Source organism: Eurypyga helias, unplaced genomic scaffold, assembly GCF_000690775.1.
Source record: "Eurypyga helias isolate BGI_N326 unplaced genomic scaffold, ASM69077v1 scaffold17142, whole genome shotgun sequence".
In the NCBI taxonomy this organism is placed as follows: Eukaryota; Metazoa; Chordata; class Aves; order Eurypygiformes; family Eurypygidae; genus Eurypyga; species Eurypyga helias.
The window spans coordinates 27,183-47,087 of NW_010235449.1; the positions used below are offsets into that span (position 1 = coordinate 27,183).

Here is a 19,905-nt window from a genome sequence, read left to right on the forward strand (position 1 = left end):
GAGGGAAATAGAGCTTTGTGTATTCGTACACGAATGGAATCTGCCCACTCTCCGCAAGGAGCGTGCACAGCGCGTTTCTGTCTTCCCAGGTCTTCTATCACACTCATTACCGCAGCATCCAGAAGCGCTGAAAGACAAAAGCAACCTCCTTGTAGAAAGGAGGTACGTCCTCCAAATCTCCTCACGGTGAAGAAGGGCAACTCACTTGTGAGCGCGTGCTGAGGTTTCCAAAATGCTTTAGATAACATTCCTATGGGAGACTCAAACCAGCTCACCAACGTGAAATACTTTATTGAAAGAACCCGTTTGGATCGAGGCACTGCGACAGCGGTATGCTGGGCGTTCATGGAGCTACAAGGCCAACCTGCCAACAGAAGGCAACTGCTTTTACCCAGTAAGTGCACATCCATTTCAGCAAACGTTGGAAATGCTGGAATAAAACACGTTTTAGCTCCCCTCTCTCTTTTTCTCATCCTTCATCTGTACTTGGACCTCTCTTTGTCTTTTGATTTCTTAGGACTTCTGCTTCTGTCTGCTTTTTTATCCCAGTCTCTTACTCGGGAGTCTTCATTGTATCTGTCTCTTTGCTTGCTGTAGGGGTAGTCTCTCTCCTGAGATCGGCTGCGACTCCGATGCCTGTCTTTCTTCTCACTCCTCATCTTCTCTCTACCGCGTTCTCCTTCATGTTTTCGGTCCGAATCCTGTTAAAGGTATTGGATAGGGAAGCAGTTACAGACAAAAGGGGAACACATACGAAGACATGAAGAGAACGAGAGAAGAGTCCAGCATATTTGGTTCCTTAGCCAAGGCTGGTACTACTGAAATAGATTCACATCCATGACGGCTTGAAAAAGATAACACACATTAAAAAAAAACACTCTAACTGTATGAAGAAGGTAAGACTTACAGCTTCTGTCACCATTTAGGGAAAAAAGCATGGCTGCCAGGCATGCTGCTGCTTGCTTTTCCTTAAGGAGCTATAGCAAAAACCGGTTCTATCAGGGATTCAGCTCAGATGGATATTATCAAACTCCTCATAAACATCACATAAGCTTGTAACCCAGATTTGGATTTTGACTCATCATCTAAGCAACGAAAGTATTTTGGTCACAGGTTTTGGATCAAGCCCCACAGGCACTCCAGTGCTATGAAGATGCAGAACACCTTAAAACCTGCTTGTAATAATCCCTAACTGCCTAAATTCTAGGCTTCAGAAGAATGAACACCACTCTTACAAAGACCAAAGCTACACACACGCGCGCGTGCGCAAACCGCTTCCTCGAAGCTAGAAGTCCACAAGAAAAGGCAACGTGGAGAATACGATCCTTTTAAATGTACAGTTAAACAACACTGAGGTAATGAGAAATTTTGCAGGCTGATGGGTATGACCCATACAGAAAATACAAGAAGACACACTCAGGCACAGAAAACTCAGGGGTACAAGTCTATCAAATTTTAAACGGCCTGAAGAGGAGAGACCAACATTATGTACTGTAAGTGGCACTGGTGTTTCAGAAGACACGCAGAAACTCTAAAAAAAGATGCAGCAAGTTCAGGTAGCCAAAAATAAGCACATCGTCACCAAGACCGCTGACTGAGTGGCTCAGCGCGCAGAAGGGATTTGCTCTGGAGAGAAGCGAGGTTCATGTAACAAAGGAGGAACTCCTGTCAAGTAGAGCACCCGCTCCGTTCGTTCCAACGTGCAGACAGCACGAAACCACCGAGATGGTGCATTAGTAGGCGAAGCAAAGGTGGATCAGCTACTCGGATTGTGAAGTGTCACGCTAACAAGATTACGGCACAGCGCGTGCTAGAACGACAACGATGTGGAGACACCGACACCCGAAGAGGCCACAGCATCACAGTGATATTAAAAATAAAAAGATAAAGATCACTTAGAAGGTGACCATTTAATTTCTAAAGATTTTCTTAATACACAGTGCTGAGTTCCGACATGTGAACTAACATTTTCAAGCACTGCTAAAAACTATTTTGATCTTATTATTCAACTAAGATACAGTGAAATAAAGTACAAGAGGAGCTTCAAAATCCAGCAGAAAGATACATACACAGCTTGCTGTTAAGGCAGCAGCTGGCACTTCTGTTTTGAAGGTAGATCACTTGAAAGTTTAGTATCACTATATGCTCTAGCAGATACCACGTTATGGGATTTTTATTAACACCACTATTCAACACAGATCATTACGAACTATGAAAAAGGTCTGAATTAAATTACACAGTATTTCTTAATTTCAGATACGATTTTTGTTTTTCTAAATATGTACTCGTGACAGTAGCACTCACAGCTGTACAGCTAAAATCTATCCTGCACGTACAAACAAGCAAGCTTTATTTATTTCACCAGGCAGTGAAAAAACCTCTACTCGAAGCAAAGCTTTCATTCAGAAAGGCAGCGACCAGGATGATTCCCAGAGCAAACACCACCTTCAGAATGATGTAGATAATGGTGAAGTACCAGAATTACTATAAGCGCGATAGAATCCCTGGACCAACACATGTATCAACAGTCACAGGCTTGAACTTTACCTACATAACAAAAATTTCTGCTGCTGCTGGGTACAGTAACCTCCCTGGTGGCCAAACGCTCATTCCACATCTTTACTGTCAAACTCTACTTCGGTATGGATTTTAAAATGTGAATCCATCAAAAAGGAGTGGGGATTCCAGCTACTTATGAGAGGTTTCTCCCATCATTTTCAGAACGATGCCCAGCCATATTACACTTGTTCCCAAAACCCTCAGTCTCCGTCTGTCTGAACAAGAGGACCTGTTTCAAGCCCCTTTGTGGCAGGGACTGAGTAAACATCAGAACATGGACAGGGTAGTGATACAGTAAAGAGGAACAAGACAGGAATTTTGGCCAGAGAAACCTATGGTGGGCTTGATGCACCACTGGCTTCTTGCTGGTTTGCTGCTGGAGTTTCCTCTCAGCACAAGGAGAGACAGGAGAAGAGCAGCACAGCCTTCAATTGAAAAAGCCACCAAGCCAACACTGGAGACAGGCTCCTGGCCACATCAGGGCAAGGAACAGGTTAGTGGAGTCTTGAAAAGGACGACAGTAGGCTACGCTGAATGCCACAGGGATGGGCAACTTGCTGAATGGATTAAAAAAAACTGTTGTATGAGCACGGAGCCAGCAAAGCACACGTACCTTCACAGAAGCATTTAGGGCATAGGTGTACAGGGCGAGTTTGAAAGCGCCACGAAAAGGCCATTGCAGTAGCTACTACGACCACAGTCTTAAAAAAAAAAAAATACAGTCATTTGAATTAACACATGAATTGCATCTCAGTTATCCCAGAAAAATCAGTTATGTTTCCCCTTAAATAAGCTTTCACCTTTTCTAAGTCTTTGGCCCATAAAAATGTCAATTTTTAAACACTCTGTGTTACTAAAAAAACCCACGGTATTTTGAAATAAAATCTTTCATGCCATATCCAAGTCAGAAACATGCTGTTTTCCCACTGGATGAGGAAGAAAAAAAAGGTTCCTACTTAAAAACAGGCTCTCTTTTACTGCTGAGGTCCAGATTTCTCAATCCAGGATCACAGTCTCTTATCAGTCAATGAGTAAGTGATGATTATCCCAATTCTTAACCCAGCACTGTGATGGTGAACACACATGAGGAAGGAAATAAGAAAAGAGGGAAAAACACTCGTCTGGAAGTTCATGCCTGGCTTTGCCAAAAACAGTTAACTTGCCAAACTGCGCTTGCAGGTAAATCAGCTAGAAACACCATGAACTATGCCACCTCTACACACATTAAGCATACTAGTTAAAGGTTAAAAGGAACAATTAGAGGCAGTCTTTTCAGGAGGTAGATTCTGATCAAAACCTGACCTTGTATATAAGGAGAGCAGTGTCCAATAAGCATTAAGAGCAGGAAATTAAAACCAGAAAAAGTAGGATCTTTATCAAAACGATGCACTACAGGAAGTTCAAAGTCAGGAAGGCCCTGTGTCTCAAAGATCCATTGGATAGGCTATATTCCCCCACTGATCCAGTTATCTCAACAAAACAAAAAAATCCAAAGAACCAAAAACTGCAGAAAACTGGAAAGGAAACTAAGTCTTAATATATATCTCAAGCAGAAGAATGACCTGTATTAAAAAAAAAAAAAACAAACCACACCACTCTACCAAATTCTATTCACAATTTATCATGGTAGTGTAGCCTCCTGGTCCAGACCCACATCCTGTTAACTACTAGAAGCAAGCCGCAACACCCTACCTCTTCTTACCCTCTGGAATCAAGTCAAACAGCACAAAAATCAAAAATGTATTCTTAAAACATCAACACAGACTGAAGATTCAGGAAGTGGCCGTCAGACTAAGAAAAGGATGAGTCAAAATATACTAAAGAAAAAAAGCACACCAGCAAGAGAAGACAAAAACAACTCAAGATCATGGAAACTATTCAGAAAATAAAACCCCTTCAGTCATAGCTGGAGCTGGTAGCACAAACTGCAGTTTCAGTTGCCAGAACTTCCCAATCTAAGACTGTATTGTCCGTTAATTAAAATCTAAGCCACACTTGGGGCTCAGGGTAGTTTATATACGAAGCATGGCAATTGTGGGCTTCGGCCAATTAGTTGTGGAAGGTCTGCTTGTTGTTTCCTTTTAAAGTTCTTACCTCAAATATATTCCAGTATTTCCAAAATAGGGTTAAGGGAAAACGCTTTGTTTGCCTATACTAAAAATGCTGCCACTCATCAAAAATCTTCCATTCAGTTATGCTTTGTGCTGGCCTCGGTATTCACACTGAACATGCTCTGCCTCAGGAACATGCCTCCTTCCCCTCTTCTTGTAGGAGTTCCCCAGATGATGCCCAAAGTATAAACCTAAAAAAGCCCACCAAAATTAATATATTTCCTATACGCTAAACAGGACCTGTCAGCTAAGCTGCCTGCAGATTTCACCTGGAAAGGGCCACGTACCGAATCTCTAAACCAGTCCAAGCACACAGTGTGCACATACTGTACAGTACACGCTAACAAGAACATTCAAGTACAGACACAGAGAAAGATTCTTCCCATACACTGATTTTCACAGCTCCAAGAGGGAACAGAAGTAAGCCTCCACCTGTGATTTGGGCATGAGAAGGCTAAGCTATTTACACTGAAATGGGCAAAGGTGAACAACAGAGAGGAAAGCAGTGGGAAAGAAGATACAAGAATACAGCAGTAGACTGCAAGAACAAACTACCACAGGACCAGGCGACTAAACCACACAAAGATAGGCAGAAGACAGAGTCAAGCACTAGAAAATACTATTTCAAGCGCACCACCGAGAGTGAAGACAGAACCTGGCAACAGCACCAGGAATCCCTCTCTGGCTTTTAAAACGTCCTCTGCTAATAACGCACAAGCAGCCAGTTCCACGCTCATGCTTTTGCACCACCGAGAGTGAAGACCACTTCCAGAAACACCTGTTTCAAGAATGTTAAAGCGACAATGTCCATCAACCAGAAAGACAGGAAGAAGTCTAAACCAACATTAGTTCAGACCTCTTGTATGTACATGTTCTGCTCAAGGGTTTAATTGTGCCAACAGGTCCCTCCCCTCCACCCAGGGGATCCCAAGTGACTTGGCACCCGAACAGCGACAAACAGCCTTGTCCCACGAACGAGCAACAGGGCTTACTGGTGGCACTGAAAAAAATATAACTGCTAACATTCATGAGAAAAGTTATTTTTAGCATCACAGCGAGAAATGATGCAATGGAACAACCGAATCATGTATGCTCTCTGCACACAGAACTTACAGCAGTACCCAAAACTCATGCCGGGACAATGGCTTTATTTACTGCGGTTGGAACCTTATCGCTTTCTGCAAAATTGCTAGAAGACAGCTTTGTTTTTAACTCATAAAGCTTGCATTGTTAAAATATTGGGGTTTGGGGTGGGTTGTCTTTTTTTTTTCCCCTCCTTCCCAGCCTAGCTCTGTTCTCCCTAATGCTCACACTTCAATGCTGGTTAACCCTCCACTATCACTGCAGACAGGGTTTCCATGAACCATCACCATGCTGACTATGCCAGCTTCACAGAAGCGTGAGCATGCCCACTCAGGAGGCTGCAGTGGAACTACTGAATGACAGAACTACTGCTTGCTGATGACCCCCTCCACAGCCCGAGCCTTACAGCACTGTATGCTTGCACAACACAGATGCAAGCAAACCTGCATATGGGTTTTACAAAACGGCTCCCAAAACAAGTAAGAAGAAGTTAAAAAAAAACACCATAATGCAAAGAGATCATGTTTCCGATTCCATATGGGAAAAAGCCAACACGTGCTGCTCTAGCAAGAAAAGGAGAAATAGCTTGCTGCCATAAAATATGATTAACTACTAGTTTATGACTGGGAATACGTGAACAACAGGTTCAAAGTGCTGAAGATCTACTTTATGAGAGGCAACATTGCCTCTTCAGGATTTTCTGGCAAAAAGCCATTCAGAGTTGCCAAGCTTCAAAAGTCCAGGAAGATTTGGAAAGTCTTCTTCATAATCGTATACGAACATCAGCCTTCTGTACATTTACAACTGCTGTATTTCACAGCACTTTGCACACCGTGTCCTCAGTTCAACTTCAGAGGGTTTTTTTTCCTGGCTTCTCTTACTAGGAGAACAATAAACAGGCATAAAGTTAATGCACAAAGAGGTTAGTACCTTAGACTTTTTGCTCCTCTTGTCATCCTCTTCATCTTCAGAGTGGTGGTGCTTTTTCTTCTTTTGTTTTTTAGCTGAGTGTGACCGACTTGGTTGAGACTCTACTATATCCTCATCCAGCAGAAGGTCATACTTGGCACTGATGGCGTTGGTTAAGGACAGATCTCTTGCTTAGTGTCAATAAACAGAACATGAAAGCTCACAAAGTAAACAAACCCCTGTTTACCAGACCAGGGTTTATCAAGGCTTACTATGTATTTCAGTCAAAACAGGACTGTCCCCATGGAAAAAGTCAGCTGGGCTAAAATGACTGAATTCTACTCCATCAAGGAGTACAGCCAGATCCCAATCCTCCTTTCTTTTCTACCTGTGGATATCTGAACAAGCTACGGTCTTCCTCTCATGCTCACCACAAGCAAAGTAGAAACAGTGCATGGCTTAGTTACTACTATGGTCTCATTCTGGATGCAGCAGGTCCCCTGTGAAACCACTTAAAACTCTGTTACATCACATGTCATTCCAGGGCTCTGGACCGGACAGATTATTTACCTGCACACAACACAGAAGTGAAACAGCACACTCTTCTGATGGCCTCAATGAATTTACTCAAATCAGGAAAACAAAAATGCTTAATTCCATGCCAAACACCATTTGGTTATACGAAGCAGTAGCAGAACACCCATTTGGCAAACTTTAAGAAGTCTTTTCCAGGCTATTTTCATAAACTGTACTTAGTGCAAAAAATAGGTTTATTCAGCAAAGGATACTCCTGCTTTGGTTTTACCTTCTCTTTCAGAGCAAATTTTGAAGGTTTGTCACGTTCCTTTTCATACTCTTTGAAATCATCCCTGGTATACCGCCCACCTGGCCACAGAAAAATATATTCAATTCATTCCAACTGAAAAACCAACCAAGATCCACATCTATCACTAAGATCTGCCTATGAATTTAAGGGCTCTTCATAACCGTGAAGAGATCCATAGCATGATGCAGTTCCAGAAGCAACACTGACACCTGCATAACAGAGTAGCAAGGAGCAGGACAATACATGACCTTTTTGTCCTTCTCTTGCATGCAGATCCCCTTAAACAGTACATGGCTTTCTCCTCACTCATGTCCGGTGGAGACAATGCATGAACAGGATCGCAAAGCAGGATTTAGCAACCACTCCCATTCTGACTGCAGGTCCTATGTCACACTACTTAAAACTTGGTTACCCTGAAAGCCTACAGACAGTTCCCATTATTAAAGGAGGCTGCACAAAGGGAAATCTCTGAGACGGCTACAGCTTAGGAATTCAAATGGAACTATAAAAAAAAAAAAAGTTATGCCTTGATTTAAAGAAGGGCACGGCAGATTTCATTTTCCATTCATTCACTTGAAAGTACCAGCTCACAAACTGTTCTACAGCAACGTGCTGCCATCTCACGCTCAGACTTACAACTGCAACGCTAACTGGCTAGGTCAGAAACAGCTGTTTCAGGTGGAAGGACGCTACTTCCCCTGGGTTATTTTTTGGGTACCATATAAGCACCAGATGACAACATAGCTTCCCAGCGTTTAGGACAACTGAGACCCAAGTTAGCCAGGTGAATTTTTCCATGTAGTCAGTACAGGATGCACTGAAGAGCACAGTATAGATCACAAAGTCATTCAGCTCTGTGCAAGACAAGTTCTAGTATCTCAGTGTCCATGACTAGTCCCCAACCTGGAGAAATTGTAGGCGAACCATGAGGGCTGACTGCATTTCTAGGTGAAGACGCGCAAGAACATCACCACTGCAATGCAGTCAGCTCTGCAAGTCCAGTGCTCTCCTCACTGGTCCCCAACAACCAAGTAACCACTGTATCCACCTCTCCCACCACCTTTTTCCTCCCAAAACATCCTCTAACATCTGAAACTGTGTTTTACAACATACAGCCTGCTATGCAATCTGTTTCACCTACAGAAGGTGAAGAGAGGAAATCCCTGGCCTGAATACTGACTGTTTCTTGTATACACCCAATTGTCATACAGCCAGTAAGGAAAAGAAACTAGAACGTAACAAGGTACTGCTGTATCATTTTGCCAATAAGTAGTATCAAAAAACCCATCACTTTTAGAGCTTGAGAGGAGCAAATGATTTACCAGCAAAAATAACAGCATCTGATAAAAAGGCAATCCATGGCAACGTAAGGTTAACATAACAGTAGTAAACTCCTCCACCCTTTCATATGGAACAAGTGATGAGAAGAGCTAGCAACTGTGTTGCTCTACTTACAGCAGCACCAGGAACATTTATATCCCTGAAGATGAGCTTATTTAAGCTCATAACAATTGCTTCTCTTTTATATAACAGAAGTTTAGAAGTCATGGGTTCTTAAGTTACAAGAATCGCAAGTGCACCTACCTTTCCCCTTCCACTTAATCTTTGCAACTGACTGGCTGAAATCCACATGTATCCGTCTGTCATCTATCAGCACATTGTCCATCTTGAAGTAGGCTTTCTCACAGTCTTCCTCCTGATATTAATGTTTTCCAAAAATTTTGAGTCATGATTATTTCACAGGAATATTTTGCTGAAGAGCTCAAACACAAATGCAACTGCTCAACGGTATACTTTTCTTTTTTTCCCCTAAAATCGCATAAAGCACGGCAGTTCTTGCATTGTGCCATTTCAAAATGGCTACACTTCCTCCAAACATAAACACTGTGAATTCCATTTCTTCCCTTCATTTCACTATTTTAAAAATTTGCCAATCCAGCTACGTTCGGCACACGAAACACATTCAAGAAAACAAGGGGAAAAAAGAACAACTAATCAAAGCTCCATTTGAAGTACGTAAGTAGGCTAAAAAACAAGTGAGAACACTTTTCCAGTGCTTTCCAGTTTTCCTCAGACCAGAGAGATCAGCGGACACAAAGAAGCAATTATGCTCCCTCAAGAGAACTTTTACTATCAGTTCACAGTAGGAGCAGCATGCTGATGAGGCTTCAAGCATAATTCACAGGTCCAACATAGGACACTACAGCACATGCTGATCTACTTTCTTTCATACACCCTCCTCTCTTTATGCAGCATGCCTCCTCTTCCCCCGAGTATTTCCTCCTTTAACTCCGAAAAACCCTAATGTCCTTGGTGGGGGGGAAAAAAAACTCCCACTGGTTTCAAGACAACGCAAGAACATCCTGTTTGTACTACCTGGTTGAATAAAGACTTAAATGTTTGCCTCATTTAGGACCTACAACTTCTGTAACTAAGGCAGTACGAGGAAAAATTAGCTACCCCACACATGAAGATTTCACTGGTTTTCCTTAACGGAAGTATGCCATAAATGAACTGTTACAAGCAGAATCTATGTACAGTATCCCTACGTAACGTACCTTTTCAAACTCAACAAAAGCGTAACACAGAGATTCACCAGTCTTCCAGTCTCGAATCACTTCACAGCTGAAAAGTTGACATGAAATTAAACTGTCAGTGCTGCTGGAGCAAGAAACATAGGACAGGGAAACACTGCTTAAGAGAGAGTAAGAGTTAAAGAAAAAAAAAAAAAAAACAAAAAAACCTTGAAGGTGTTATAACACTTGACCCATAGTGATGTGGGGGTGTCTGCACAAAAAAAAATTTATGTGGCATTACCTGAGTAATTATTACACTTAACTCACAAGTGCTTAACAGGAAGTGTAGAACTAGGGAGGAATTTCTGATTAATGAAACAAAATCTGTTTTCCAACACTACTGTTAATGATTCTTGCATTTCACTAATGCAAGTCAAATTTTGCATTCTGTTTTCTCAGTCATTTTAAGGGAAGTTTGAACCCACATCATGTGCCAAGCTCTCTCTTCTTAGCAAGCACCTCTCTAACAACCATATTCTTATCACAGTTCGCTGGGCAAAAATAAGAAGCCTTGAGTATGGAATCAGTAGACACAAAATAGGACAGTACAGTATTGAATCAGTATTACCAAACTCTTGTATATTACATGAGAATTATGAATACAGGATGTTAAAGGAGGTCAGACAGCCAATAAGGGCAGGAAATGTGGTATGAGGGAGAGATTTAATGAGGTGAGACCCCCCTGTGTGTACTGAAAAAGTGGCAAATCAGGATTAGGATACACAATCCAAAAGATGATCAAGGTGACAAGGAAAAAAAAAAAAAGGAAAAGAGAACAAAAAAGGAGACGACAAGGCTATTCTGACAAGCTATACGAATTCTTTGAAGAACTGAAAACAGGAGCCAAGTTCAAAACCGAAAAAGGCAGCAGGCATAAGAACACCTTAACAAGGAATATACCAGATGCCAGAAATACTTGTCACTTGATCTCAAAACCATAAATATTCCCACAGAAAAGAAAAACCCAGAGACTGTATCTGTATGCATATGTAGCCTCGGAGTTAAATCTGCTGAAAGGAGGGAGAGGACGGAGGGCTGGGGAAAGTACCATAGCTTTCCTTGCTCCTACACTTCTCTAGGCTTTCACTTAAAACCACTGCCAGGATGAGATACCCATCTAGCTAGATCTGACCTTGTATCACCACTTTTGTGGTCCCCATCCAAACACATGCAGGCACAAGATGAATCTCCAGAGACACCAGCCTACTACGGAACAGCCAAACCTAAAGAGGCTGGTGGGAATCAAGTTCAGTTTCAACAAAAGCGGGTTTCTTTGTTTTACAATAATTACCTTTTAATGGGACCAAATCGTGAAAATATTATCTCTAGGTCTTCATCTGTGGTCACTGGATTCAGTTTACAAACAAACAGCACATTTTCCGGTGGCTTGACCTCTGCATCTGGTAAGTCTCCCACCTGTAGCGTTCGGAAAAATATTTTCATCACTTCTGCCAAAAGCTCTCTGCATTTTATTGGCACAAGCACGCTGGCAGCACTTTTTTTGGATGGTCTCAGACACACTCCTACCACAAAAATCAGAAATTAAAAAAATATTTTTCCTTACTCAATGCAACCAAAAAAAAAGCCTTCTCCAGAGCACCTGAAAATGATTACCTATTTGCAATTCCACCGCTGGGACTTTCATGAAAGTCACAAATACTTTCTACCTTCCTTTCCCTGTTCATAACATAACAACTACACAGTTCTAAAGGGTGAAAGTGTACTTGTAGAGCCACTCTCCGTGTCCATAAAATGGACTGGATCCATTCCTCAGTCTCTGTCTGTACCCAAAAGAAACTCGCTGTTCCTTGAAATCTGGCAGCAGCTAGGATAAGCTTAAAGACAGCTTGACGAGGATGAGAAGTTACAATTACACAACTTTGTTCAGATAGACAGAAGGGAGAAAGCATTCGTGCTTACTGAGAAACAAGACTCGCTTAAAGCACGCACAAATTCAATGTTTGCAACCTTTTGATCAAAATTCCCATCCTCAAAGTAGCAAATTAAGCTACAGAGGAAAATGCAAATACACATACACACACCACCCCCTGTTAAACTGCAGCACTTTCTTAAAACCTGGAAAAAAAAAACCCAAAACCCAGTGAAACTAGCAGCACGCTTAGTTTTTCACCTCTTCAGCTTACATAATATAGCTCCCAGTTCCGTACTATCCAGCAGTACTCATGGGCAATTACTGCATCGGCTCATATACCCCACGCCTTTCTGAGCTAACTTTACCTGGAAAACAGGTCACTAGCCCACTGCTGCTGCAAAACAAGAGCCCACACCTGCAGATCTTCTGCAATACTGTGGTCACATCTAGACAGACCTTGGTACTAGTCTCTGCTGCAAACTGTTCACTGTAAATTTGAATGCGATCATTGTAAAGAAGAGAGGTGTGTTCATCCCTCTTTCATTGTGTGTTTTCCTTTTTCTTTAAAAAACAAACAAAAAAAACCCCAAACAAACAAACCTTCAAAGCCTTTTCACCATTTTTGTCACTATATGGAGTTTACAACTGCCAGCAGTTACCAAACATTGTATTTAATAAGGAACAATGTAAGGTTAACCAGTGTTCAGCTCAACTAACCCCACAGAAGGAAGACAACCACTGCACAGATGAATAAGCGATCTCCATGCACCAGGAAGGGATTATCCCAAATTAGCTCAGCTCTCTCCCACACATGCTAAACCTCTTCCAGGATTAAAGATATTCAACAGCATATTATGTATGTTACAGGCTTTACTGCGTGCATTTTTAGCAATTTTTTATAAAGCCTCCACTGGTCCACTTTTAATCACATCTTTGAAAATGAATTATCATTGATTTTATCAGAAAACCACCTCCAGTACTTGCGCTCAATCCTCTTCATTGTACCAGTGACATTTAGCAGCACAAATTGTGAGCCATGACATCATCACCTGATGAGCAATTCCAAGATGAATAGTTCTCATCCTCCTAGATTTAATAAAACATGCACACGCAGAGGAATAACATCTAAAAGGCAAATATAGAACGACATTCACCATTTCCAGAAGAATGGCACGAGTTTTTGCTTCTTTTTCTGCCTGAACTTCTTCTATTTCATCTGCAGACCGTCCTTTCAAGTCATCAATTTCTTCATCTGCTCCTATTCTACCACTCTGAAAAATGAAGGAAAAAGCTGTTTATTACCAAGTCATGGCCAAAAATTCTTTCTCACACTCCAAATATTACTTTGATGACCTCACCCCCAAGATATGAAAAAACGCTTAAGCACTGTATCTCAGCAGAACTGGGATTTCATTCTGTTCTTCCCACTTACCTTAAACACAGAGAGAGAGATGTTACCCTCATGTGTTTCAGGCACTATGAACTATGGATGAACTTTAGGCCCAATGTGAACCCCACTCAGTTAGATATTCTGAATTCTTTTATACTCCCATGTCACCAGAAACATCAACCCGTTTCTAATCTATATAGCTACCAGAAATGAAGATAAGGAACACCGCAAGTGTCTGTCCTGTCTGACTAAGACTCAAACATTATTATCACAACAAGAATTTTATTTTTACACATCTACATATCAGCAGGATTTGAGGTTTAATTTTTTTCTCCTCATTAGCATCTCTAGAATGCCACCCTTCTTACAGGCATTTCTACACCAAAAGGTGCATCTTCAGAGGGGCTGTGGGGGAAGAAAACTAAGTATAAGCTTTCAATTCTCTACGCAGTTGGCAGTGAGCTACTACACTCTTGATACCATGTAACATAGCTGAAGGAACATCAGAGATTAACCACAGTGCAGATGTACTATGAAAGCCTAATTCCAATCTTGTAACTACATCTGTTAAGCTTAAAAACAGTCAATCTCTCTAGTCAATTTTATTCACTGGTTGAAGCAACTGTTTCCATACAAGCAGATAATCTCACATAGCAACCTCCATAACTGCATCCTACGAGTAAGTTATGAATATTTACTATTATATTTTTAGCAAACTGCCTCTGTTTTAGCCAATACACTACAACAGTATGCACGCTTGCAGATACAGCTCAGAGAATGACCAAGATTACTTCCACTGAAACGCAGACTATTTCACATGTAAAAGGACAACAGCAGAAAGCGCTTTAATGTCAACTAACATTAGTTATATTTTTGTCTTCTCCTAGAGCGTGCAAAAGCCCAGTAATGCGAATATTCTGCTTAACTGCACTGTAACTAGAAATGTAAAATATGGCTTTCCAACCTAACTCCACCCTAGTCACAAGGGAGAGCACCCAGGTCACCCTATATCCTTTTCTGGAAAGATGAAGCAGTCGTACTTGATTGAACACCGCAATAGCCCCAAATAACAGACAAGCATTTGACATATCACAACTCCAGCTGGCAGAGTAGAAGAGAATCTCTTCTTCTCCTACACTAAAAATGTGATGTTCTTTTAGGATATAGATTTGATAGACAAAGTCTTAAACACAGAATTCTTATTTTTGACGAAGTCTGTGCTGGTCACTAACAGGGATAAGTTTATTTAATGACTTCTTCCAACTTTTCCCCAAGAAGCTATCATAAACACTCACATCTAGCTGTTCCTTGGTAGGTTCTGGTGAGCGATCAGGAACAGACAAGCCAGGTGGATCTTCAAATGGATCATCTAAAATTACTGTATGATTTATCCTTGCAGAAAACAAAATTAAGAACAGCGTCAGTCACATGCAGATAAAATTCTCTTTACCCAAGTAACACGAAACCAGCCTCAGTTATATTCCAAGCAGCCAAACATACCGTATGCTTATAAATACTAGTTCTGATGCTTCTGCCAAGGCAACACAGTTCCATGATTTCTTATATAGTTGTTTATTATAGTACCTGCTTATTTTACCAATAATACTGGAATAAAAGAGTATTTAGGATACCATCCTACAGGTCACCTGACATCACCTTATTAATCTAGTTTCCAAAAAAAATACATTAATTTGTTTAATTATTATGTGTTCCTCAAAAAGGGAAGTAAAAGCAGTCATACCTAATATCTTGATATGGGATAAAATCCTTATCTACAAAGGTTTCATTAATTGTCTTCAATACATCCATGCCTTCTGTTACTTCTCCAAATACTGTATGCACACCATCAAGGTAATCCAGGTTTTCCCCTGTAGTAATAAGAAACTAGAAAGAAGATACAAAACTAGTAACAGTAAATAGAAAAATTCAGGGCTTAAGTTTCACCTCAGGAGAGGCACAAGCCTCACTGAAATCAGTGAGGAGAAAAAAACCCCACCACTTCCTGACTTCTGCAGGAGAAGATTAGTCGTCTTCCATCAGCACTGAGAACACAAGGAGCCAACCTGCTGCTCAAAACCACTGCCCGAGGAAGACAGGCTCTCTCATACAAGCCTCCCCCTGCACAAGCTCACAGCTCTGGCTCATCGGACCCTTCAGTGACCAGGTATGACACAGTGACCTGGCAGAACACCAGATTGGGAGAGAAAGAGCAGACAGGTCTGCCAGGTAGGTTTGCTGAGCAAGATCAGCAAAGGACATGACAGCTGATGAAAGGGAGAAGACAGAAAGAGCAAGGCTAGCCCTCCAGGCAGGAGCGAGTTGGGCTCAAATCACCTGTTCAAACTGCATTCAGCAGGTGAATTTTCAGAGTTTTGGCAAAAGCTTCCATAGTTCTACCTTCACCTGCTTCCATCCACACTTTTTTCTTTCCTTCCCTTGTATCACAAAGCATTCTGTCCCAAAAAACAGGATGCAGTAGCATGCAGAGGAGAACTAGAACACAGTAGCACTGACTCAGAACGGCACTGAAACGCACCCTAACACACATCAGGTGTTTTGCTTTAGGGCCAAACTGAAGCTTTGCAAATTGATACCAATGGAACACTTGGTAACAAATTAAAGCTGGAGGATGCTTAGCAATGAATGAAGACAGGACCTGTAGATATGCACAAATAACAGAACACAACCCCTACATCCACGCTCTACAATTTGCCTGGGAACATCTTGCTCCTCCTTCTCTGCCATAGTTAAGACTGGTCAGTATTTGGTATAGGTTACACTAAGCTACATTATATTTGTAAGACAAATCCACGTTAATTCCTTACTGGATTTTTTCTTTCCCAAGGAAGAAGCTACAAGAATGTTCCCAGGAACCATATTCATTCTCATATGCCTGTGTACATGCTAGCAGGCTGCATTCTTATACATAAATATAAACGTCATCTCTTCTCCCTACACTCCCCACCAAAGCAATTTTATACACACAATGCAGGGAAGCAGCAAAATTAACTCCATATATTACAAGCTCTAGTTGGAATAAAACCATAGGGTTTTTTATTTGCTCTTCCATTATTAAAAAAGCCTCTTTTTAAAATTAAAACACATGAATATTACAAGTGAGGCACTGTAGTATATAAGTAACAATGCATCTAAAATAATAATTTAGAGATAGTATCATCCTATGAGATTAGAGCTTTCAATATACCTACAGCAAAAACTTTGTGCACATGAATAGGGAACAGAAAAAGAATTCAGATACTGTCGTTACCTTTGTTTTATAACAGCACTGGGATAAAACTGTAAACTTGCACTCTATCAACACGCTGTATCAACACTTTTGTGTGACCATACAGAGGAAGCTGTATGTATGTGTGTACAAGCTGTGTACACCGCTGCGGCATGATTTCGGTTCCCAAACTATCACGAAGTTATAGAATTTCTAAGCTGTATAAATTATAAAAAGTTTTAAGATTATTTTAAAACCCAATTTCCTTACTTTTCACTTCCATTTAGCTACAAGATTCTTTCCTGACCATCCTATAAATCAGCAAAATCACATCAAGGAATTAATAGAAATGAATAAACAAAGAAAAAAAAAAATCAGAGGAATGAATTCTAACAAATAAAACTTATTCAATTAATCTAGGACAGGATTTGAATCTGAGCATTTTAATCTTTCTTGTCTGTAATCAAATACCCATTGGCACCTGGGTTAATGAGTAAAATCCTTACCTATGGCCATTTTTTTACATGCCTTTTGACCGCATTGCAAGATGATGCTATTGAGATGACACAGTCATTGCTACGGCACTTCTGTAAATCCAAGGAATTTTCATTTTAGTTACTTAGACAACTACCAAGGCTTTCCAACACTGCATGCTGACCTGTGAGCCATGCTGATCGCTGCCATTGTTCACCATTGACACAGTTCCCTTCTTCTTGTGCTTAATTCTCGGCACTTTTTCTGCCTCAAAAAATCTAGCTTGATCACCGTACAGTTGACTGAAAATACATATAACAAATACGTTACAAGGCAAAGGAATTTTTAAAAGTGAGACAAACAAATGCTGCAAAACATTAAATAAAATACGTTAAAGATTTTTACAATGGCATTCAAATAAAAGCAAAATCTACCCTGCATCCGTGCACATTTTTACAGACAGGTACACTTAAATAATTCACTTTATATTACAGGAAAGAAAGATTTTTCTGAGGCATTTCACAGCAGGTTTGTTGTTTGGGTTGGGTATATTTATGTTTCTAAACACAGTATGTAACATTCTTCTAAGGCATGAAGCAAATACATATTTGGTAAGTAGGTTCCATAAAAATAAGTTAAGCTATGTTGTAAAAACGTAGTAGTTTATGTCACAACTTTCTCTTTCAAGATAAATGGAAAGCCACTAAATGTAGGTGTAAACTTACTTCATCCCACAGACAGGACTTCATACAGTAATTTAAGATACAAAGGATATGGGATATTTTTAAATTCTTTTTCATTTTCTAAGTCTAACCGTGATATCGCTCATTTTGTCTCACTCCATAACTGACAGAGGCATAGTCAATACACACATTTGCCCAAATTTAAGGACGGTATTCTGTTTTAACTTATTTTGCTAAGAAGGTGTAAGCCTCTAGGAAGAGGGATTCAAATTAAACTCTGCCTGCATTAGCTTCCTGAGTAGCAAGAACAGAAACTCCAATTATGTGGACTTCAGCAGTAACCAACAGGTAGAAAAGACAAACTACCATTCTCCATACTAACAGCAGAACAGAATCTGCCACTCTCATCACACTATACTTCCCCATCTGCCATACCAAGGAGCCTCAGAAGACCAATCCTTATACAAGAGCAGAATACCAAAATAAACTTCATCTACCTAGGCGCAGAGAGTGCTCAGGTCTGCCAAGTTTACCTATGGAGACTTGCATCTGCTTAGCACAATTATACTGCTTCCAGGATAACCATAGTGGTGATCCATGTACCCAGGCTTTCAAGGTTTACCATTTTAGAGGCTCTGATAGACCAGACTTACAAAAAATCCACACTGGTCTAGCAACACTGTCTCTGTTCAAACTGGGCTATTTAGCCCTGCATAACGTGTTCCCCAGCACTCCAGGTCTAGTTCTACTCTGCAATTTTAATTCTACTTTTGATAACAATTTCAAAGGGATCATATAGAACATAGGTGCCTTGCTAACTTCTGTCCTGGCTGTCTGAATGATTTCTTCAACTTTTATGTGCAAGACCACTGAAAACATCAGAAACAGGGAAGAGAAGCAATTTCCTTATAGACATTCGACATGACGACAATGTTACAGCAACAGGATTACTTTCTTATACACAGAGGAAATCACGTGTAGCCTCTATAGTCCCCTCCAGCTCAATTAAATCCATTTTGTTACAAAAAAAATGGTACTAACTAGCTGCTAACAATTTTGCCTTCTACAGAGCACTTAGTTATGTACCTCTTTTAGAAAACCAAACCTTAGTCATTTACTAACTTTTGAATAAACAGAAATTCATACAACTTTAACAACCTTACAACATGTTGGTTGTAACTTAGCATCTAAGGTCAGACATATAACAGTGCTCAGACAAAACAGAATCTGAATGCCCAAAGGCAGCACAGGAACTAAAACGGTATTTAGGTATGACAACCAAAGAAGCCTCAACATTTTATTTCCCATCGGTAATTCTGCCCAAGAGAGCTGAAGGCAATCTAACTGGAACCCCTATTCCCCTATACAATTTTACTCTGTCAATTAAGCAACAGAAAAGTTTTACTTACCAAAATATGGATTCCCCTCCACGGCCAGTTCCCATAGGGTCACCGGTTTGTATAATAAAATCCCTCTGTCACAAAGCAGAATACCAAAGATATTGCTTCCATGTTTGTGAATTTAAACCAACAACAACAAAGGAATTGCGAACACTCACCTGTACATTATGAACAAGACAATAGTTGTAGTACTTGACTTTGCAGAGCTTCAGAAAATTCAGACAAGCTGTAAGAAACGATACCAGCGTTTACTAAAGATGACCCCAGACATAACAGATACCCAGTTCAACGTGCAGGAAAGCGTTTTTGGAGCAGACTGCGTTAAGACTTATGGGCGTACAGCCTATGAACGCTGTGAGAAATGCTCTAAGAAGAGGTAACATCTCCCTTCCTAAAGCCCATCTCCAATGAGTCCGAGAACCCCAAATCCAGCTACTTATACAGAAACGCGCATTTCTTCTCCCCCGTTTCTTTCCAAACACCGAAGACAGACCATCACAGTTGTGTTTCGATCCAGAACATATTACGTTTCCTCAATTTTTTTAAAATAAATACGCACTGCGTGTATGATAAACGCGCAAAAAATTGAAAATCCCCACTCCCCGACTGCACTTGATGCTTTCCAGCACTTCAAGCCCACGCGGAGCGCTGACGGCCGAGGATATCCGGGCACCCATGTGGCTCTAATCCCAGGACTCAGGCCGGACGAGCCCCGGCTGGGGGAAGGTGAGCTGTGGACCCCTTTGCCGCCTGCTTCCGCAGGAGGCCGCGCCGGCAGCCCCCCCTCCAGCTGCC

The 19,905-nt window shown here is 41.0% G+C and overlaps 1 protein-coding gene across 1 annotated transcript; it reads right to left on the reverse strand.

The window, feature by feature from the left end:
- Positions 1-267: 267 nt before the first annotated feature.
- On the reverse strand, positions 268-19,328 carry PPIL4 (peptidylprolyl isomerase (cyclophilin)-like 4). Its single transcript, XM_010146759.1, has 12 exons — positions 19,269-19,328; positions 19,120-19,184; positions 17,212-17,329; positions 15,069-15,211; positions 14,623-14,719; positions 13,092-13,208; positions 11,356-11,480; positions 10,047-10,113; positions 9,073-9,184; positions 7,451-7,547; positions 6,684-6,822; positions 268-701 (listed from the first exon to the last, which is right to left on the reverse strand). Exons 2-12 carry the CDS (start codon positions 19,152-19,154, stop codon positions 477-479), a joined length of 1,275 nt encoding a protein of 424 aa, XP_010145061.1. The 5' UTR covers positions 19,155-19,184; positions 19,269-19,328; the 3' UTR covers positions 268-476.
- Positions 19,329-19,905: the final 577 nt, after the last annotated feature.

Excerpts from the sequence above, each read along its gene's own strand:
- PPIL4 (XM_010146759.1), bottom strand. The coding sequence starts at position 19,154 with ATGGGAACTGGCCGTGGAGGGGAATCCATATTTTG. Across the intron at positions 11,481-13,091 it reads GTGCCATTCTTCTGGAAATG|GTGGGAGACTTACCAGATGC; the intron begins GTGAATGTCGTT and ends CGAACGCTACAG. Across the intron at positions 9,185-10,046 it reads CTTTTGTTGAGTTTGAAAAG|GAGGAAGACTGTGAGAAAGC; the intron begins GTACGTTACGTA and ends CATTAATATCAG.